The 18,990-nt window shown below is 38.6% G+C and overlaps 1 protein-coding gene across 2 annotated transcripts in view; it reads right to left on the bottom strand.

Annotated features, from left to right (window-relative positions):
• Positions 1-18,990, bottom strand: part of grm2b (glutamate receptor, metabotropic 2b) — a 28,602-nt gene that overhangs the window by 3,924 nt on the left and 5,688 nt on the right. For both annotated transcript variants that reach the window (XM_085457069.1, XM_085457070.1), the window contains exons 3-4: positions 3,332-4,169; positions 1,493-2,556 (exon numbers count right to left, since the gene is read on the bottom strand). In XM_085457069.1, the coding sequence (XP_085313195.1) occupies positions 1,493-2,556; positions 3,332-4,169 (1,902 nt within the window). The remainder of the gene's footprint in view (positions 1-1,492; positions 2,557-3,331; positions 4,170-18,990) is intronic.

The following is an 18,990-nucleotide window of genomic DNA, read 5'->3' as shown; positions in this document are numbered from 1 at the left end:
TGTATGATGTATTTCATTGTTAGACATTTGCATTTAATGTCGTTTTTAGCTTATTACTCTTTCTTAAATTTCCTTCCCTTTTATGAAGCACAATTTAATGTACTTTAATTTAGCCTTTATAGGTTGTTTACTCACTGTTTTATTACCCAGTGAGTAAAGTTCATACTACAGAAACTATTCTGTAGAAAGGAGACGGAAAAAAATTAAAGGTTTTGAACATGAAAGAAAATGTGTCTACATAACAGTAAAACCTTGGGCTCATCATGATTCACTAGGCTACCCTCATTACGATATTACCGTGTTATCCAACTCTAATTTGAAATGTGGCAGCTGAACCCACAGCCATTGTTATTGTTGTCACACAGAACCAAATCATCAAGATCTCCAGTGCAGTGTGAAACCCCTCATTCCTTCAGTTAATCTCTCGGTTGCAATTTTAGTATGAAGCCTTATTTCCTACAAAATGTATCTGGTCTCTTAGGGGCCACTAAGGATCAGGAAAGTTGGCTTTTGGTTCATGGGTTGAGTACCCAAAAGGCTGCTTACAACAGTCATGAAAAGCCAGAGGTTTCTCATGATACAAACCCTCTGTGACCCTAGACCTCCCCCCTATCTGTTTGCACAACAAAGGCCTTGTTGCACACTTCGACCAAAATGCTGTGACAGTAGCCTTGGGACTGCCTAAGGCATCAGCACTCATAACTTACATGGTCTGTCAGTTTTATGCTTAAAGTTTTGTGTTATTTATCCTATGTCACATTGCACAAATAAATAAATGCATTTATATATGCAGATATTAATAAGACTAATATGCTATATGGCTAAAGTCACAATGCATATTCAGCATGTTTATTCAGTGTAGTTTGATGCACTACAGACTAAATTTAGCCTGTAGTGATTTTTTTAAAGGCTAAATGCTGCAAAAACATTATCCCTATGCGACAACTCTGTAGCAGATTTGTCAAATTTCCTATTAGGGAGGTAGTGCCACAAAATGGGCAACAGTAGGCCGCTCAAAATGATTATTAATACAGACCATAATGTTGCTTATTGTGTTCCCTGTATGGGTTCCCACTGGGATTTAGCCTAGGTTTTTAAAAACAAAACCTATTGTAAATCTCTAGAATCCATCTCTTAGCTGAAAAAATGGGTCAAAGAGCATTTAGTAATGCCACGGTTTAATGAATCAATCTGACTGTCTTTAACTATTTCTATGGGTATATTCAGACCTGATCTGTCTCCAGTCTTTGTTGTTTTCTTGAAAGATCCTTCAACTCACATGAAAAGAAAGCTTTCATGAGTCTAGGTGAAGGTGATCAAATGGAATGTGAAAGTGACACCTTCTTCAGGGATGATAAAAACACAGGGGACAGTCATTTATAGACTTTGTTTGCACTACTCCACATAAGTTGGCTTTAGAGGTTTATAGAAATATGAATTATAAATACTCAATTTGCTATTTATCAGGAAAAAAAAAATTCTGGATAGTTACCCTGTAGTCACTGGCTGTGACGTAGAAGATAGGCTGAAAGGCGAGCCAGATGATGCAGGTGGTGTACATGGTAAACCCAATGAACTTGGCCTCGTTGAAGTTTTCGGGACACTTTCTTGTCTTGAAAGCGTAGACGGTGCAGAGGATGATGAGAATGCAATTGTAGGTGAGAGAGATGAGCATGCTGGTGTCCCTACTGTTGCACTTGAGCGTAACAATGTTTCTCCTCTCTGGGCTCACCTCCTTTCGAACCCCTGGCACCTCCACAAGCAGCCAGATAACAGCCACTAGAAGCTGGCAGGAGATAAGAGCACCACAGATTGCTACCTGGGAGGCCGGGCTGATGAAACGTGGCCGCTGCGCTCCATCCTTTACCCCACTGAAGATGCGAGCGATGCGGTTCGTCTTGGTTAGGAGAGCTGAGTAACATACTGCGAAGGAGGTCCCCAGGCCTAGACGGCGTAGGGTGCAAACAGCTGTGGAAGGCTTGGTGATGTAGATAAAGGTCATGCTGTAGCACATCAGCACTCCCAACAACAGGATGTAGGAGAGCTCACGTCCACTTGCTTTAACCACCGGTGTTTCATTGTTCTTGAAGAATACGCCTACTACTGACAGGGTACACAGTATGCCAAGGCAAGAAATGGTAACAGGCCCAATAGCCCAGGCATCCTCCCACCGGATGTATTCTTCAGGCAGATCATAGCAGCCAGTCAAGTTAGCCAGAGGCCACTGACCGAAACTACAGTCAGCACAGGTGAACTCATCCTGCAGGTACTGGTAGGACTGACAGGGAATACAGATCCAGCAGCACACATCACCAGGCTGCATGCTCTTCACTTCATTCTTCCTGCAAGGGTCACTACATTGGGAGGTTGGTGGCACATCACCACGCCAGTGCACCATGGTGGTATTCAAGGTCAGGTTCTGGTCCCAGTAACCAACTTTCTTGTAGACGAACTTCCCCTCGTCTTTGTGGTAATGAAAGATGTTGTAGCGGCTTATGCCATCACCAACTGAATCAAAGCGCACCATATTCTCTGTGTCTGCAGGTTTGAATGGTGCTGGTGGGAAGCATAAAATACAGCAATGAAGACTTAAAGGAAATATAAAGGATTTAAAAATTCAAAGCCAGGAATATAATAATAATAATGACAACAACAACAACAACAACAATAATAATAATAATAATAATAATATAAGAATAACACAAAAGGCAAAAAAAGAAAAAGAGAGCCAAAGTTCAATTCATGGACTGAAGAACACATGTTTTTGTATAATTTAAATTAAAATACTTTTTTTTCTGCTATTTCATGTAACAGGAAATATAAATGCACTGCGTTATATACAGCTTTTCCTATCAAGCCCTCTAAGCCCTTTATACTACAAATCACATTTTTAACATAAGACAGTTTCACGCATATGTTGTTAGTGTTAGTTCAGGAGGGCAATGGCACTTTGACAGCAAATTAGAGGATCCAAGGATCCAAACCACTGACCTTAGGATTAATGCACCTATTCAACACCTATTCAACCTCCTGAGCCACAGCTGTTCTCTGAATTTGTTCATTCATTCGTCCTGTCAGTATTATTTTAAGAAAAGTATGTTCCCTGCCCGCTGTTTCTTCAGTGCCAATTCATGGATTATTTTTTGCTAATTGAATAATTACAAAGCCTTTCTCTGCTCAGCAGAAGTTGTTTGCTTAATCCTGTGTCATGGCTCTTTGCAACCCTTATTTGCTTTGTATCCATGGTGAAATATTACCACTTCCAACCATTTAAAAAACATGTTAAATTCTTTTTTTTTTCATGTTTGTTGTTTACTTATGTTGTGCATACCTTCAAATTTGGTCTTCAAGATGAACTCCTTGTAGAACCTTTTGCCATTACCTGGTTTCATAGCATCGCAGACCTTAGATGTGTTGGAGCACACTGCTTGCCTCATGTTGTGCAGGGCATAGGCCATCGCATAGACTGCGTTCACCACAAACATGATTTTGGATTCCTGTTCGAAAGTTCCATCTCGTAAGCTGTAGTCAGCACAGCCAGGCTCCTGTAGGTTGCAGTCAAACCGGTGCTCCCAGAACTCCCTGAACCACGGGTTCCTCATATTGGTCGATGGGTTCAGTTTGGTAAAGTAGTCTTCAAACTCTCTGACAGGATAGGAGGCTAGTTCAATGGTGAAAGCTCCATCTGCTGCAGTCTCGCTGCCCCTCACCAAACCCTCCTGTGCTCCCCACCCATCACTGGCCACCCAAGTGAAAGTGACATTCATTCTGGCAGCAGCCACAAGGAGCTCGCGAGCGTCCTCACTGCGCGTGAACAGGATGACAACCTTTGCGTTAGACTTTTGTTGCAAGGAGCGGATCACATTCTCATAGCCCTGGCGGTTCATGGAACGACTCACTTTGGCTGAAGTGGCAATGCAGATTTGGCGAGAGCGGGCCTCCTGCTGGAAGGCGTCAATGCCTGTTTCACCATAGTCACCCTCTGATGCTACTGTTGACACGTATGTCCAGTTAAAGTAACGCAGAATCTCAGCCATTGCTTTAGCTTGGTAGAAGTCAGGGGGCACGGTGCGAGCGAAGTAGTCATAGCGGGTTTTATCACTGAGCTTTGCACTAGTAGAGGCATAGCTGATCTGAGGGATCTGGAACAGTCGCAGGAGGTTAGCCACCTGAGGAAAGCAAAGAAATGAAAATGCTATCAAAACAGTCTCATCACATCCTCTCATATATATATATATATATATATATATATATATATATATATATATATATATATATATACACACACAGGAACTGCTGGGAAAAAAGGAAATAGGTGCAGTGATATATTGAAATATATTTAAACATAAATAAACATACAAATAAGGGGAAAAATAGTTTGTACAATTCTAAAAGCTTGAAAGTCAATATTTGGTATGAGCATCTTTATTCTTAGACACAGCCTGAGCTCTCTTAGGCAGGCTTTCTTTTCTAATCTTTGATGAGTCTACAGGTATAGTTCTCCAGGCTTCTTGGAGGACATTCAAAGCATTGCTTTGGATGTTGGCTGCCTTTTGTTTTGTTCTCTGTTGTGATGATCCCACACTGCTTCAGTAATGTTGAGGTCCAGGCTCTGGGGAGGCCAATCCATGACTGATAGTGCTGCATTCTGTGCTTAGCTAGGTATGGTTTTACTGCATTGACCCCAACCGGTCGCAGCAGACGGCCGCCCCTCCCTGAGCCTGGTTCTGCCGGAGGTTTCTTCCTGTTAAAAGGGAGTTTTTCCTTCCCACTGTCGCCAAAGTGCTTGCTCATAGGGGGTCATTTGATTGTTGGGGTTTTCTCTGTATGTATTATTCTAGGGTCTAAGGTCTACCTTAAAATATAAAGCACGTTGAGGCGACTGTTGTTGTGATTTGGCGCTGTCTAAATAAAATTGAATTGAATTGAATTCATTGGCAGAGTGTTTGGGATCATTTTCATGCTGAAAATGAAGATGCTACCACAAAGACACATTGCATGATGGATCAAAATCTGATGGTACTTTGCTGTGTTCATGTCCATCAATTTTGACAAGATCCCCAACACCACTAGCGACACTGCAGACCCTCACCATGACAGTGCCTCCACTGTATTTTGTATGTCAGACAAACCAAGTGATTATTTGCTGGAATTTCAGAAAAAGGCTTGAGCCGTACACTGATGTGCTCCCAACACTACAAAGTTGAACAAGATTTTTTAAACATACAGTCATATTTGTTTAAATTTATTAAATATACCTATTCCTTTAATTGTACTTTTTAACCTGTCTTGCATTACACATAGATGTTTTATCAATTCTTAATTACAAAAATATGGGTTCCAAAATAATAATGAAGAGTGCAGAGTCATTGTTTTTGCTGTAAATTGTATAATAAAGTGTAGAAATTAATTAATTTACTTATAAGTCCTGCATTAAGTATTTATTCATTTGTTTATATATTTTTAAGCTATTCTACTTTTTGACTTGTATATTCTGTTTGTAGTTTAAGTGGAGCCATTAAGTGCAGATTAGCTATCTGTCTGATAGTCTGATTCAGCTCAGCGGTGGAGACTGGCTGTGGAAACAGCAACAATTCAGTGTTTCTCTATCTCAGACTGCTTATTGTGTCAGAGATCCACATCACCAGCAGCCAGTGCCACAAATCGATTCAACAATAGTGCAGATAACAACAGCAACAATGGCAGACAGATATGAGTTTTATCAGTGGGATTTTTCTGTTTTCTCCACTTGAGCCATTCTGTCAAGTTATTGGGGGAAGATTTTGCTGGGACTTATGATACCCATGTAACCCAGATAATACATTAATTTCCTCCTGGAGCTGATTGCTGGTGCTGCTGAGTTCACCAGGGCTAGATGATAATCTTTGACTGACAACTCAGCGTGGCATCCTTGTTGAACACAAGCCTGCAGAAAATGACTGTGTCGTAGTCATACCATAAACTCATGGCAATTATTTTCCCACACAGTATTACAGTGCCATGGCAGCAAGGCAGTAAAAACTTGTCATTTTCCAGGAATCCCCTATGAGACACAGTGGTGATTAGTGAATACCCATGGGCTTCAATGTGACCGCCTCCTCCCTCAAGCACCACTGTTTGCCTGGAGGCTTTCCAAACAATGGCATCCCCGTGTATGTAATTGGAACCTACTACACTAACTCCAAGCCCCAATTAAAGTACCATTTTGTCTCCCAGGTCTCTCATTCCAGCTCACAAAATCCTAAACAGAGCTATTAGTCCTTTCTGTGATGATATAAATCATATGTATTATCCTGCATACACACCAAGTATACAGTGTTCTGCATGTAGCATGTTCCCAGATCATGTTACTCAGTAATATTTTGTTAACCTTGAGATGTAAGTTATTATTTGTAAGTTATTATTATTTGGTGCTATATATAAAAACATCCATCCATCAATCCGCTTATCCTTTTCAGGATAAGCTGTCTTATCCCAGCTGTCTTAGGGCGAGAGGCAGGGTACACCCTGGAGAGGTCGCCAGTCTGTCGCAGGGCTAACATAGACAGAGACGACCATTCGCACTCGCATTTATTCCCACATATGGGTAATTTAGTGTTTCCAATTAACTTAACCCCATTGACAGCATGTCTTTGGATTGTGGGAGAAAGCCGGAGAACCCAGAGAGAACCTATGCAAACACGGGGAAAACATGCAAACTCCACACAGAAAGACCCTGGCCTGATGGTGGAGTAGAACTCAGGAGCTTCTTGCTGTGAGGCAACAGTGCTAACCTTCATTAATTTAATTTACCACCTCTTTGTCTGCTCGATAGTGCACATATCAAATCAGCTAATCACACGGTAGCAATTCATTGCATTTAGGCATGTTAAAGACAACCTGCTTAAATTTAAACCAAGAGCCAGAAAAAAATCAAGTCAAAAGCACGAAGTTGAGATAAACAACATTAAAGTATGGATTCTCCATTGTGGGGATGGTATTATGGTGTGGAGGATACTTTAGCAGTAGCATTGTTGATGACCAATAACAACCATTTTATGACAACAGTGCTCCCATCTTCTGATGGCTGCTCCGCAGGAAAACATGCCTTCCAACAAAGTTCAAATCAAACTAGTTTCATAAACATGGCAGTGAATGTATTCACACGGCCTCCACAGTCACCAGATCTCAGTCCAATAGAGCAGCTTTGGGAAATGGTGGAACTCAAGATTCACATCATGGATGTGCAGCCAACAAATTTGCAGTAACTGTGTAATGTCATCATGAAAATATGGACCAAAGTGTCTGAGTAACATTTCCAGAACCTTGGTAACTGTATGTCACAAAGAATTAAAACAGTTTTTTTGGCTAAAGGGGATCGATATGGTGCTAGCATGGTGTAACTAACAAAGTGCCTCATGTATATCAGGTCAAAACACAGACGTGAGACTAGTTGTTGTTGTGAATGCAATCCACAGTAGGTTGTTAAGACTAAAAAAATCACACTAATCCCTATCTGCAAGTTGCCATCTGCTTAAACTTGTTAAGCTAAAATACCCAAAAGCTAAGAAGCAGCATAAAATACACCACAACCTCCTGAGGGGAGAAATAGAGTAAATATGATGTATTTTGGCATTGAAACTGTACCCAGTAGTATTCTTTCCAGTGATCTTAGTGTGGTCTCATGCAGTTATTTACACTGAGATATGTCTGTTGTTGAGACATAGGTATGCCTGATTAAATCCACTGATTAAGGTTATGCTGCCTGGGATATATACACCTTTTATGCAAGCTAACATGTCAGCAATCACAATGAGCCAGTCAGTCACACTTGCATGATAATAAGGTAGTTTCCTCTTGCAGGGTTTTTTTAGACAGGCAGTTGGCCTTCATCAATAGATTCTTGGAGAAGCTTGACAGCGCACCTTTCAGGACGGCACTGGAGTGTGTGACAGTAACCGTCTGTTCATCCTCATGTGGTATTTCCCACTTGTTCTCTCAGTCGGATAGAAACACCCACCGCACCGGCTCAGAGGAAGAGACACCAAAAACTCTAGACTTGTATTTTATTTTGTGATTAAGTCACATAGCTTTGGAGGACTGTACACTTTCACTGACACTCATTTATTTTATTTAGTTAAGACCTGGGTCCTTATTTTACAAACTTATAACTCAGGCTTTTAACTTCAGTCAAACTCATATTAAGTCTTCTCTATATAGAACTTTTTTTATTTTTAAGTTTGTGCATAATGAAGAAAGGTGAAATATTATCATATATGAAGCAACCATAATCAGATCTCTAGTGATGAACCAAACCAATATAGGTTGTTTGGATCAACTGCCCAAAGGTATTCCCAAAATTACACATAGTTCTGATCATAATTAAAATTGTACATTCACAAAGCATATTTACACAGCAGTCACAACTACAACTGGGGGAGGGGTGGGTATTTTCCACCAATCATGAGCGATCTTTAAATTGAAACTCTTTCCAGATGTAGAAGTAACATGAGCTGTGCCCATTTATTTTTTGAGGACGGGTTTATTATTACATAACTGCAATATTATTTGCATAATTAGTTTACAGACCTCATTAGAATTACAGGTTATTTTTAATATATCATAGTTATTATGGAAGTACATTAAATAGTTAAGGGTTGTTTTGGTTCTGTTGTTAAGGAGGCTCATTAGTCCAGCCAGAATCTCTTTAACAGGAAAAAACAGAGAAAACGCTCTATTATACTGCACAGGAAGTGCTTTCATGACTACCAATTTATACATAAACTAATATTTTTATTAAAAAGCTGTAGGTCTTTATATGTCAAGAGAAAGCTGTTTGGTAATCAACATTTATTTCATTGGCATGTTTATGTTGACTGATGTCATTACCTTGAATCATTATTTAAATGTTGTAAAACTTTACAACTTTTGGGTGACTGAAGGTGAAAATGATGCTTAAAATTGTTGGTTGTATTCAGTTATCGTGATATATTTGGTAAGTTTTGGTAATTATATTTGATTAATTGCAACTTGAAATGACTGAAATACATTTCGACCCTTAAATTTTGGCAAACATGGCCCAAATGGGGATATGTGCTCCTTTTCAGATGATCATTATTATTATTAAACTTTTCGTCCAGTTTTGATGAAATTATGCTCAAATGACCTGGAACTTTATCAAGTGCGAAATGCAATTGTCAAATATTAATTCTTTTATTATATCTGACCTTGAAATTGTCCTTCAAAGTAGTAGGAAACCTAATAATGCTTAAAGGTAAAGTTACATATACACATATAGACATACATCCCACAAGTGAGCTGCTGTTATCGCTTCCCGCATTGATCAGGTAAAGCATATACCCTAAGGCTATTGCAGAGCCTGAGTTTGAATCCTCCCTGAAGCCTTTTACTATGTATATTCCCAGCTCTCTCTCTCTCTCTTGGCTTGCGTGACATCTCTTCATTGTACTATTTCAATAAACACTAAAAAAAAAAAAAAAAAGCCCCCCCAAGTAATATTTTCATTTTCTTTCAGAATAGGATATTGAAAGTACTGTGAGTAGAAGTTGCAACGGTTGAACAGATATAAACCTTTTCTCTACTGGTGCGCTACATTGTTAAAAATTTGAATAAATCTGATTGTGGAGACATCCAAAGGCCGACATTTGGCTGAATGATAAAACTAACATATCTACATATCATAATGTTCTGAAATTGTGTACTGGAGAAAGTGATCATGTCACATCATCCCATTCCACGTTTTGATCTGGCCTTGTAAGATGGACTCTAAAACTGGGTGCAGTTTTCTTCTGAACTGTGTGATGTAGAAAAACAATCCTGCTACGATTTCTAATGTAGGGCTAATGTTTCAAATTAAGTCTTCCTTTCTCTGATTTTTAAATTTGAACATAATAAAGAAAAATTATCATACAAAAAATTGTTGAGTAGTGATTGTATAAGATTTTTTTAGGGTCATTATTTATGTTCTTTTGGCCTAGCAATTCAGTTACATAGATATTTTAAGTATTGTAAGTCCACTGAATAGTTACAATGTATCAGTTATCTATCCCAGTTGGTCATGTAACTTATATTTCAAACATTAACGTCCAAAAGAGCACCATCAGTATTCAATGTAAAAATATAACAGAATGACTGCTTTTCATGTTAATTTAAAAAACAACATTTAATTCCGCAAATTTTTGTCTACCACAGCCCCCTCCCTGAGCAGTTTCCATCAAATATATTGCATGAAAAATAAACCATGACCACATGTTCTGAGTAGCGTTGTGTGTAAAAAATAAATAAACAAATTTTAAAAAAGGGGGGGGGGGGGGGGGGCTGTAAAAAAGTGTTTCTATTTCAAGAAGAAAGTTAGTCGCCAAAGTAAAGGAATCTAAGAATGTAGTTAGACAATGGCCAACATGCCGAATATCTATGTCAATATTGGTTCAGTCAGTAATATGCATCATGTAGTTTAGACCACATTTGGAGGAAGCATTAAAAAACTGAAACAGCTGGAACATGGGAAGAGACTTTCTAATATGTCTTATAATATGTTTCAGGATGGAAAGCCCCAAAGATCAAACTGAGTCCTGTAGTAGATACAGCAGATGACACAGGTTAAATTTGTGCATATATGGTTTTGCTGCTGAATTAAGTACAATGCATTTGAATTGTATTAGTTAAATTCAAATACTGAAATTGATAGGAAAGGGTTGAGTGCAAAAATAAATATGCAGTGTAAATCATTAAACATGTTAATTACTGATATTTTTAATCAAGCTGCTAAAAAAGTACACGGTAATTAAATTCTTGGGCAAACTATAGAGTTCATTTAATTTAATAAGAATAGATTTGTTGCTACATTAATGATACATGTCATTTTAAAAAACAAAAAGAACAACAATAACAATAAATGTACTAAGTCTGAGCTCCACCAAGTCCTTGTGTTTTTTGTAGGCTATGCAAAAACACATCAAAGGTAAAAGAAAAATAAACCTAAAAGTGATATAACTGTAAATGAATCGGAAAGCAGTTTGTATGGAGCTCTTTGAATGTTCAATCTATCATTTGAATATGATAATTTATCGGTGCACTGAAATATATGAGAAAATGGTTGTTAATGAAAATAACAGCTTAGCATCATTTTAATGTATGCAGCAGTTTAAACTTTGATCAAAACACTCACTGAGAGGGAGCAGCACTAAGGCTAAGTTGTTCTGCTCTACTGTGAAGAGACAGCTGAAACAGCAGAACACCAGTGGTGACTTAATTGACTGTGCAACATCAAACAGACACATAGTTTACACTAAAAATGTTCGTTCACTTCGGTCTAGTTTGTTTTTCTCTTATGGCAAACCCAACACCAAGTGTGAACCTTGTGTTCAGCTGCAGAGTCTCTCTGCAGTTCTCCAAACCTTCTTCAAAACTGAAAACTCCAATTCAGATGAATCAACATTCTTCTGCTTGCTATTCTTTCCACTTGGAGCTATACACACACACACACACACACACACACACACACACACACACACACACACACACACACACATACATATATCTATATATATATACATATATACATAGTGGCTTGCAAAGGTATTCGCCCCCCTTGAACTTTTCCACATTTTGTCACATTACAGCCACAAACATGAATCAATTTTATTGGAATTTCAAGTGAAAGACCAATTCAAAGTGGTGTACACGTGAGAAGTGGAACGAAAATCATACATGATTCCAAACATTTTTTACAAATAAATAACTGAAAAGTGGGGTGTGTGTAATTATTTGGTCCCCTGAGGCAATACTTTGTAGAACCACCTTTTGCTGTAATTACATCTGCCAGTCTTTTAGGGTATGTCTCTACCAGCTTTGCTCATCTAGCGACTGAATTTCTTGCCCATTCTTCTTTGCAAAACAGCTCCAGCTACTTGCGTGTAAAGGATCCAAAGGGACTATCAAAAAGTAAACTAATTTTCAGACGCTTATGCAGTGCCACATTTCACCAAACAGCTCGTGTGAACAAGGGCACAGGGCACTGCACAAGAACCTCAAATAATGTTCTATGTGATTTGAATTTGGCAATACACTCCAGGAAGTCACTATCACCTCAGATTCTAAATGTAAGTATATATGGCCACAAACAGACCCATATTTAAACAACTGAACTAAGCCACAGATACAAACACACAAACCCACAAAAACAAAGGGCTAGACCTATTCACGTGTACTTTATATAAGACCATGTCGTGCATGCATTTATGTCTGTGGATCCCAGCCGGCTGTAATCAAAATCTGATATCACAGCTCATATAGCTGGCGATGCAAAGGCAGAAAGGATTGTTTGTTGAATTGCTTGCATGAGCTATTTCAGGAACAGGCAAATCTTCATATTAAACATACACCTATTATTTCCTCCCACCAGCAAAACAATACTCACCACACGAGCAACCTTTTGAGCCACACTTGAGAACAGGAATACATCTGCTCTTTATCGCCTTCTTAGAAAATAATGCTTTGATATATCACTTCTAGCTCCTAGCACTTCTGAACCAGCTTGATAGGTTTGGCAATTTTTACTGTTATTAAGACTGAAGTGCAGTGCTCCTGTCACACAATCTTCAGCGCTAAATTTTAAATAACAGCCACGGGTTCTGCGTAAAGGCTCATTTTTTATTTATGTGATACTACGTAGGAAAAAAAACAACAGCTCTAAGACGGGCGAGATGAAGGGAAGTGCATCGAGGCACAAATAGGCTAGCACCATTATTGACTGTGTGGGTCTTGACTCGAACCAGCTTTCCAGTCATTACAATGTTTTCCTTCACTTTGAATGACATACTGATGTGCTAATTAGAGAGCTGCAATGTGTTCTCTGAATGTGCTAAACTTTTCACTTCTAAAATAACCGATATTATATTCAGCTATAATATCACATGATAAACAAAAGTCTTTTGAAGTTAACACCAAAGCAAGGTTGGTTTTTGTTTTTTGTTTTACCCGACTTACTCTGTGAGCGGGGGAAAACAGAATAAAGACAGAGTTAATAAAACACTGCACACCAAACGTATTAAACATCGATATGTGGCGGGACAGATGTTATAACCTGAAATTATTGAGGACCTTCCCAGATGCTTCAGCAATGATAAAATAGAGTTTATCTACCGGTCTTGAAGGATTTAGTTGGTGTTTTTTGAGTATAATTTCAAAATATTACACCTTTAGATGTCTGCAGTCTTGATGTCTGGAGACTGAAGGGAGATAAGTTGATATTGTCATATTACATGCCAGGGATGGTTCATCTTAAAAAAAAATTTTAATGTCAAAAAAGTAACCCAAGATTTACAACACTTTTTTCCCAATCCATACATGAGTTAATGTAGGTAGATTAGACACAAGCAGCTGGGCTGTGCATATAGTCTGTGCAGTGGATTGAGCTGCTTCAGAGCTCTGCGTGTTGCATTTTTTTATCTTCAACATAAAGTTAATGTTGAAGATAAACCTGTGGCTATGCCTCTAAGAAAATGTCATTTTTTAAATTGTTCAGCTACCCAAGCATAAGACATTGTGGGAACACATTAAAATTATTTAATTGTCTTTCTTAAATGATTTCTCTGTGATGCTAAGCTAAATCCATAGGTGTAAAATGTGTGGGCTGCTGGTTATGAATCATAGATGCTTCTATATGGCTAACATTCTGTTTGGCACGGCAAACTATTTTCAAAAACCTCAACTGTGAGAAGATATAACAAAGACAACAAAATACACTGGGATGAGCAAGGCAGCGATGCAAGCCTTCTAAATGTTGCTGGGCTAATTATGAACAAATCCTTTGAGACTAAACAGAAACTGGCTCATCTCCCACCATCGTTACCACCTCTTGTCCTTGGCCCTATCACAGGCAGCATCAGCCTTTTCCACACGCAGGTGGGCACATCCCTGCCAGCCAATGGAGACATATCCCGCAGATGGGAAAAGCAGCTTCTCTCAAAGTTCCCCAGGATGGTCTCTGGCACTCATCCTCCTCTGTTTTATAATGCCCTTCATCTCCACAAAGTGCTTCTCTGGGATAAATGGGGACTGTGAAGACAGTGACCTCTCAAAAAAATCCCACCATGGGCCTCAAGCCACTCTCACGGCTCGATTCATTAAAGTTCCCAGGAAGTGAAGGCACTCACAAAGAGACTGTTGAGCATCGTGACAGTAGAGGTATGTATTCAAATTTATACAAAAACAAAAAAGCAGAGAGTTTCTTTTTTAGCCTTTGTGACTGTGTGGCTGCTGAAGATTCATTCACAAGGAAATAGACAAAAAACAAGCTGTTCTTTTGTCAAGGCATCATCAACATTACTATGAAAGGAAGCCCTGAGTGTAATGAAGGCTTTAGAAGATTATAACATGGTGCTGGATATCCTCAGTCCCTTTCTGTCGAACTCTCCATTCAGCTTTAACACACTCTGACGAAGCATTCATCTCTGCAAGAACTTAGCTAAGGTTGGATCATATTCTGGCTGTAGCACAACTCAGTGTTATCTATACTCCTCAATGCATGGTGATATGCAAAATGAGACAGTTCAGCTGTCATACTTTATATTTAAAGAAATACTAGATTTCAAAGTGAAAACCATACAGCCTGCAGTTATAAAGGATAAAGGATTCAGTTATTTATAACATTGGCTTGACACTATGGCAAACATTACTGATGACTTTTTCTATTGAAGTGATGACACCTGATATTTATAAGTTAAAATACGAAGCTTTGTAAGTGACCTAGAGTACTACACAAAAGTCTTGATCTTTGTTTTACTTTGGACATTGGTTGCTTTTTCACTCATTTTCTTATAGCTGACTCACGTTCAGACTAATGTTTTTCTTTGTTTGTTGCTTAGTACAGACCTATGAATCATTCAAACATAAAAAAGGCACCTAACTCAAGGGATGGACAAGTGTTGTATCAACAGATAATAAGCAACTTGGCAAAGAACCAATTTTAAATTGTATCATTAGTCACTTTGACGCTAGCAGCCTTTCGCAAACACATAATTTGTTCCCATTTTGTTAGTTTAATCTACAAAAAAAATAAATAAATACCATGGACACCACAGTTTGACAGGCATAAAACTGTACTTCTGCTTCAACAACGTGATTCCCAAAGAGCTATTAGCCAAAAAACTTGGCATATCTCAGCATGGTGTGCAGTTTGTCATTATTAAATTTGAGGAAAGTTGACAAGTAGAGGACAAGTAGCGCATGTCTTTTATCTTAGCTCATTCCCATCACCCTCGAACAGTCACAGCAGATAACTGCCCCTCCTTGAGCCTGGTTCTACTGGAGATTTCTTTGTATTAAAAGGGAGGTTTTCCTTCCCACTGTCATCAAATTGCCTGCTTATAGGCAGGCGGTTGTCTGATTGTTGGGGTTTCTCTCTATTATTGTAGGATCTTTATCTTACAACATTAAGCACCCTGGGGTGACTATTGTTGTGATTTGGCACTACATAAAAAAATTGAATTGAATTTACTTGAACTGACAAAGGAAGAATTGTCAGGTCAAAAAACTATCCACAGCCAATAAACAGTGTCTGAAAGTCATGTATAATAGGGGGGGGGGGAATCCAGCATGTCCTGTTCACTGAAGCCTCAACAGAAATGGCCTCAGTTGAAGCATGGCTTTCAAGAAGCCATTCTTAAGGAAGGGAAACAGGGAGCAAAAGCTGCTGTTGCTTTTCATTAATGTAAAACAGTACATTAACTCATAACAGTAATATTTTACACTACTTGCTATATTTGTTATACGTTACTGCAGAAATTGACTTGACAGATTATATCATAACCAGTTAACACTATAAACCTGCAGCTACAGGTGATCACTCATCACAGTCTTTGTTATCTGTTGTGGTTTCAGGTTCTGGCTGCTGCACTGGGATAGGCATCACTCAAGTTTAATGTAATTCTGGGTTCTTGGCTGACTTTGTTTTGGCATGCTGGCTTTGCTTGCCAAGAGGGATGTTTTGTTAGCAGAACAGTGCAATTGTTTCTGTCCTGGATGCAGTCTGAATTTCACCATCAAACTCTTGACCTTTCATGCAATCAAAATAAAAGTACTGTCCATATTGCCACTTCTTAAAAACTGTAGATCACTCCACCACTTTCCTCCACCCAGCACACAAACTGAAATAAGCTGATTGTAGCAAACCCACAGGATGAAAAATGTGCTTGATTTTTTTTCTTTCTATTGGCAGTGTGTCGATGACTGAAGAGACTTTGTAGTGCAAGTAACAACATGAACTGTAATGCAATTATTGAATTTAGCACAGTAACGAGTCAGTTTAGAAGGCAAAGCTGGGTTTTTCAAATTGGACTGAAAATCAACAGTTAACACTTATGGAGTTATACTAATCATCAGTCACCCTAATCATCAGTGTTATCATCAGTATGTGTGGAAGAGGTCAGGAGAAAGGTAGAAAAATGAGTGTCTATAACCTTTTGAAAAACCCAACAGAGGCTCTGTCGTGGTTTGGGGCTGCATTTCAGCCAGTGGTGTTGGGGATCTTGTCAAAATTGATGTAATTATGAACACATAAAAGTCCTGCCAGATTTTGATCCACCATACAATACCATCTGGAAAGCATCTAATTGACATTTCTTCTTTTCTTTTTTTTTTTTTTACCATGGCAGTGATCCAAAACACACTGCCAACAGAGTAGAAACATACCAGGATAGAAAAATAAACAACAGAAGACTACCAGTCATGGACTGGCCTCCCCAGAGCCTGGATATCAACATTACCGAAGTAGTTTGGGATCAAGGTTGTGACTAATATCAAATGAAAAGCTCTGTCCTTCAAGAAACCTGAAGAACTATTCCTGAAGACTACTTAAACACGTTACAAGAAAGGGTTTTTATTAGCTTTAGAAAAGCTGAAAGAAGCTTTTTTTTGTTTGAAAAGCAAAGCCACAGCATCCAGTGGTCAAATTAGACACAAAAAATATGAATCAGCAATATAACTGAATAGAGATGTTACTGAATGAAACAAAACTGTTTCATTAGTCACATACATAAATCCGTGAACCAGTGAAACATAATGTTGGTTTCCACCACAGGAACTAACGGGCTTTTTAGGCCACCATAACCTTTTGTGCCTAGTCAAACTGCCTCTGCAGTACCTTGCAGAGGAGAAAAAGTACCTATTCCACAGTAAGTTCTTCTCATCAGCCACAAAAAACTGCTGAGCATGGACTCATTGCTTACTGGCTGAATTTGGACAGGAATGTAGGAAGAATGGAGGAAAGGAGTCTGTTCAAGTAAGTTAACTTTCACCTTCACCAAGTTCCTGCAATGTAAGGTAGCTATAAGTAGTGAGAAACCTAAAAGATTTAGCAGACAATGAAACAATTTGTTATAAAGCATAAAATGATTATTGCAGTTTTATCATGACAAGGATATTGTTACTCCTGTACAATGAGTCTCCTAATGCCTAAGAGGTTTTGTGTTGTGGCAAAAGCCAGTGCCTCTGTTTGTTTGTGTTTTCATTGTATTTTATTATTGCTGGGTTTCTCTGAGACAAATATCCAGGATAATCCCGGCAGCCAGGATGCTATGCTTTGAGGTCCTTTGACTGAGGAAAAAAGTGGATAGACATTGCCTGTAGAAAGTTGCTGTTAAAACTGGTGATCTTCACTGTGTCACCAACTTTTAATTAAATGTGATGGAACTGTACTGTTTGAACAAACAAATCTGAAGTTCCCCACAGTGTAGTGTTTCAACTGCTCAAAACAAGTTAGAGGGCAGAGCAGTGATATTTCTGGAAAACCACAATAGCATTTTCATTAGAGGTGAACATGTACTACAAATACTTTGTGACACACTGAAAAGGTTCCTGTGGCAAAGATTCCACTGTTGTACTTAACAGATTGCATGACACAAAATCTTAGGAGGCACAAAACAGGATGAACCCCAAAATCAAAAAGCAGAACTTGAGTTATTTTATCATTTCAGTCAGTATTAATTAAATATTGGTGTATAATAAATGACTATTAGCTGGATTAATGATGCTTATCATGTAACAAGCGAAAAACTGGAAAACATTGGTCCAGTTATTATCTGAACTCAAATGTGATCATGTTGCCGCACCCCTAAGGCTAATAGAGATGATCTTTACTTGTGTATAGTTTACCCAAGGCTTCGCCACATATTGTGCGTGTGTGTGTGTGTGTGTGTGTGTGTGTGTGTGTGTGTGTGTGTGTGTGTGCGTGTGTGTGTGTGTGTGTGTGTGTGTGTGTGTGTGTGTGTGTGTATAACCAAATTATTCCTGAGCACTTTGTCTTGCTAACACTGAGTGCTTCAGTAATTATGTCATGTAAGGGCAATCAGAGTTAATTAATTATGGTCAGATGAACTGCCTCTAGCAACCTTTCATACATGTGTGAAAGGTCAGTTTTCCTTGCAAGGCAGAAATGAAGTTGCTGACAAAGTGATTGATGTGTCTGTGAATGTTGATGCTTCAGACAAAATAATCTCAGTAAATTCTTACTCCAGCCAAAGAGAAACCTCTTCTACTGAAGGCTCAATTCTACAGCTTGTGAAAAGTGGAGATGCAAGGATTCTTTTAGCAACTTCAACATGTGAATGAGCATCCACCCCCATGTAACACAATGCATGCTCACAAAATAAATAACTGGAATAATATTGTGAATTAACAAGTTTTTTTTAAAGGCGTACAAGTGTTAAGTTGCAAAATATTTGCTCTTGAAATAACAAATTACTTGATTACAGATGCAGACAAAACGCAATCAACTGAAAAGACTACATATACACTTACACACTTAAAGAAACATTAGGACTTTGTTTTGGTGAGAGCCCCATAGACAAAGAAGATAATTACCAGAGGCAAAACTTCCGCTCATTGCTGAAATAGATCACTTATTGTGTTTGGGGTGTCAGTGCCTTTTGGATTCATGCTGATAACTGACACATACAATGCCTTGCTCTGTAGCTAATTTTGACAGATCAT

Source organism: Copadichromis virginalis, linkage group LG5 (genome assembly GCF_057382275.1).
Source record: "Copadichromis virginalis isolate Kocher_CV1m ecotype Utaka linkage group LG5, C_Virginalis_male_GT1.1, whole genome shotgun sequence".
Lineage (NCBI taxonomy): Eukaryota > Metazoa > Chordata > Actinopteri > Cichliformes > Cichlidae > Copadichromis > Copadichromis virginalis.
Note: the sequence above shows the minus strand (reverse complement) of the source record. Positions and strands in the feature narration are given on the sequence as shown.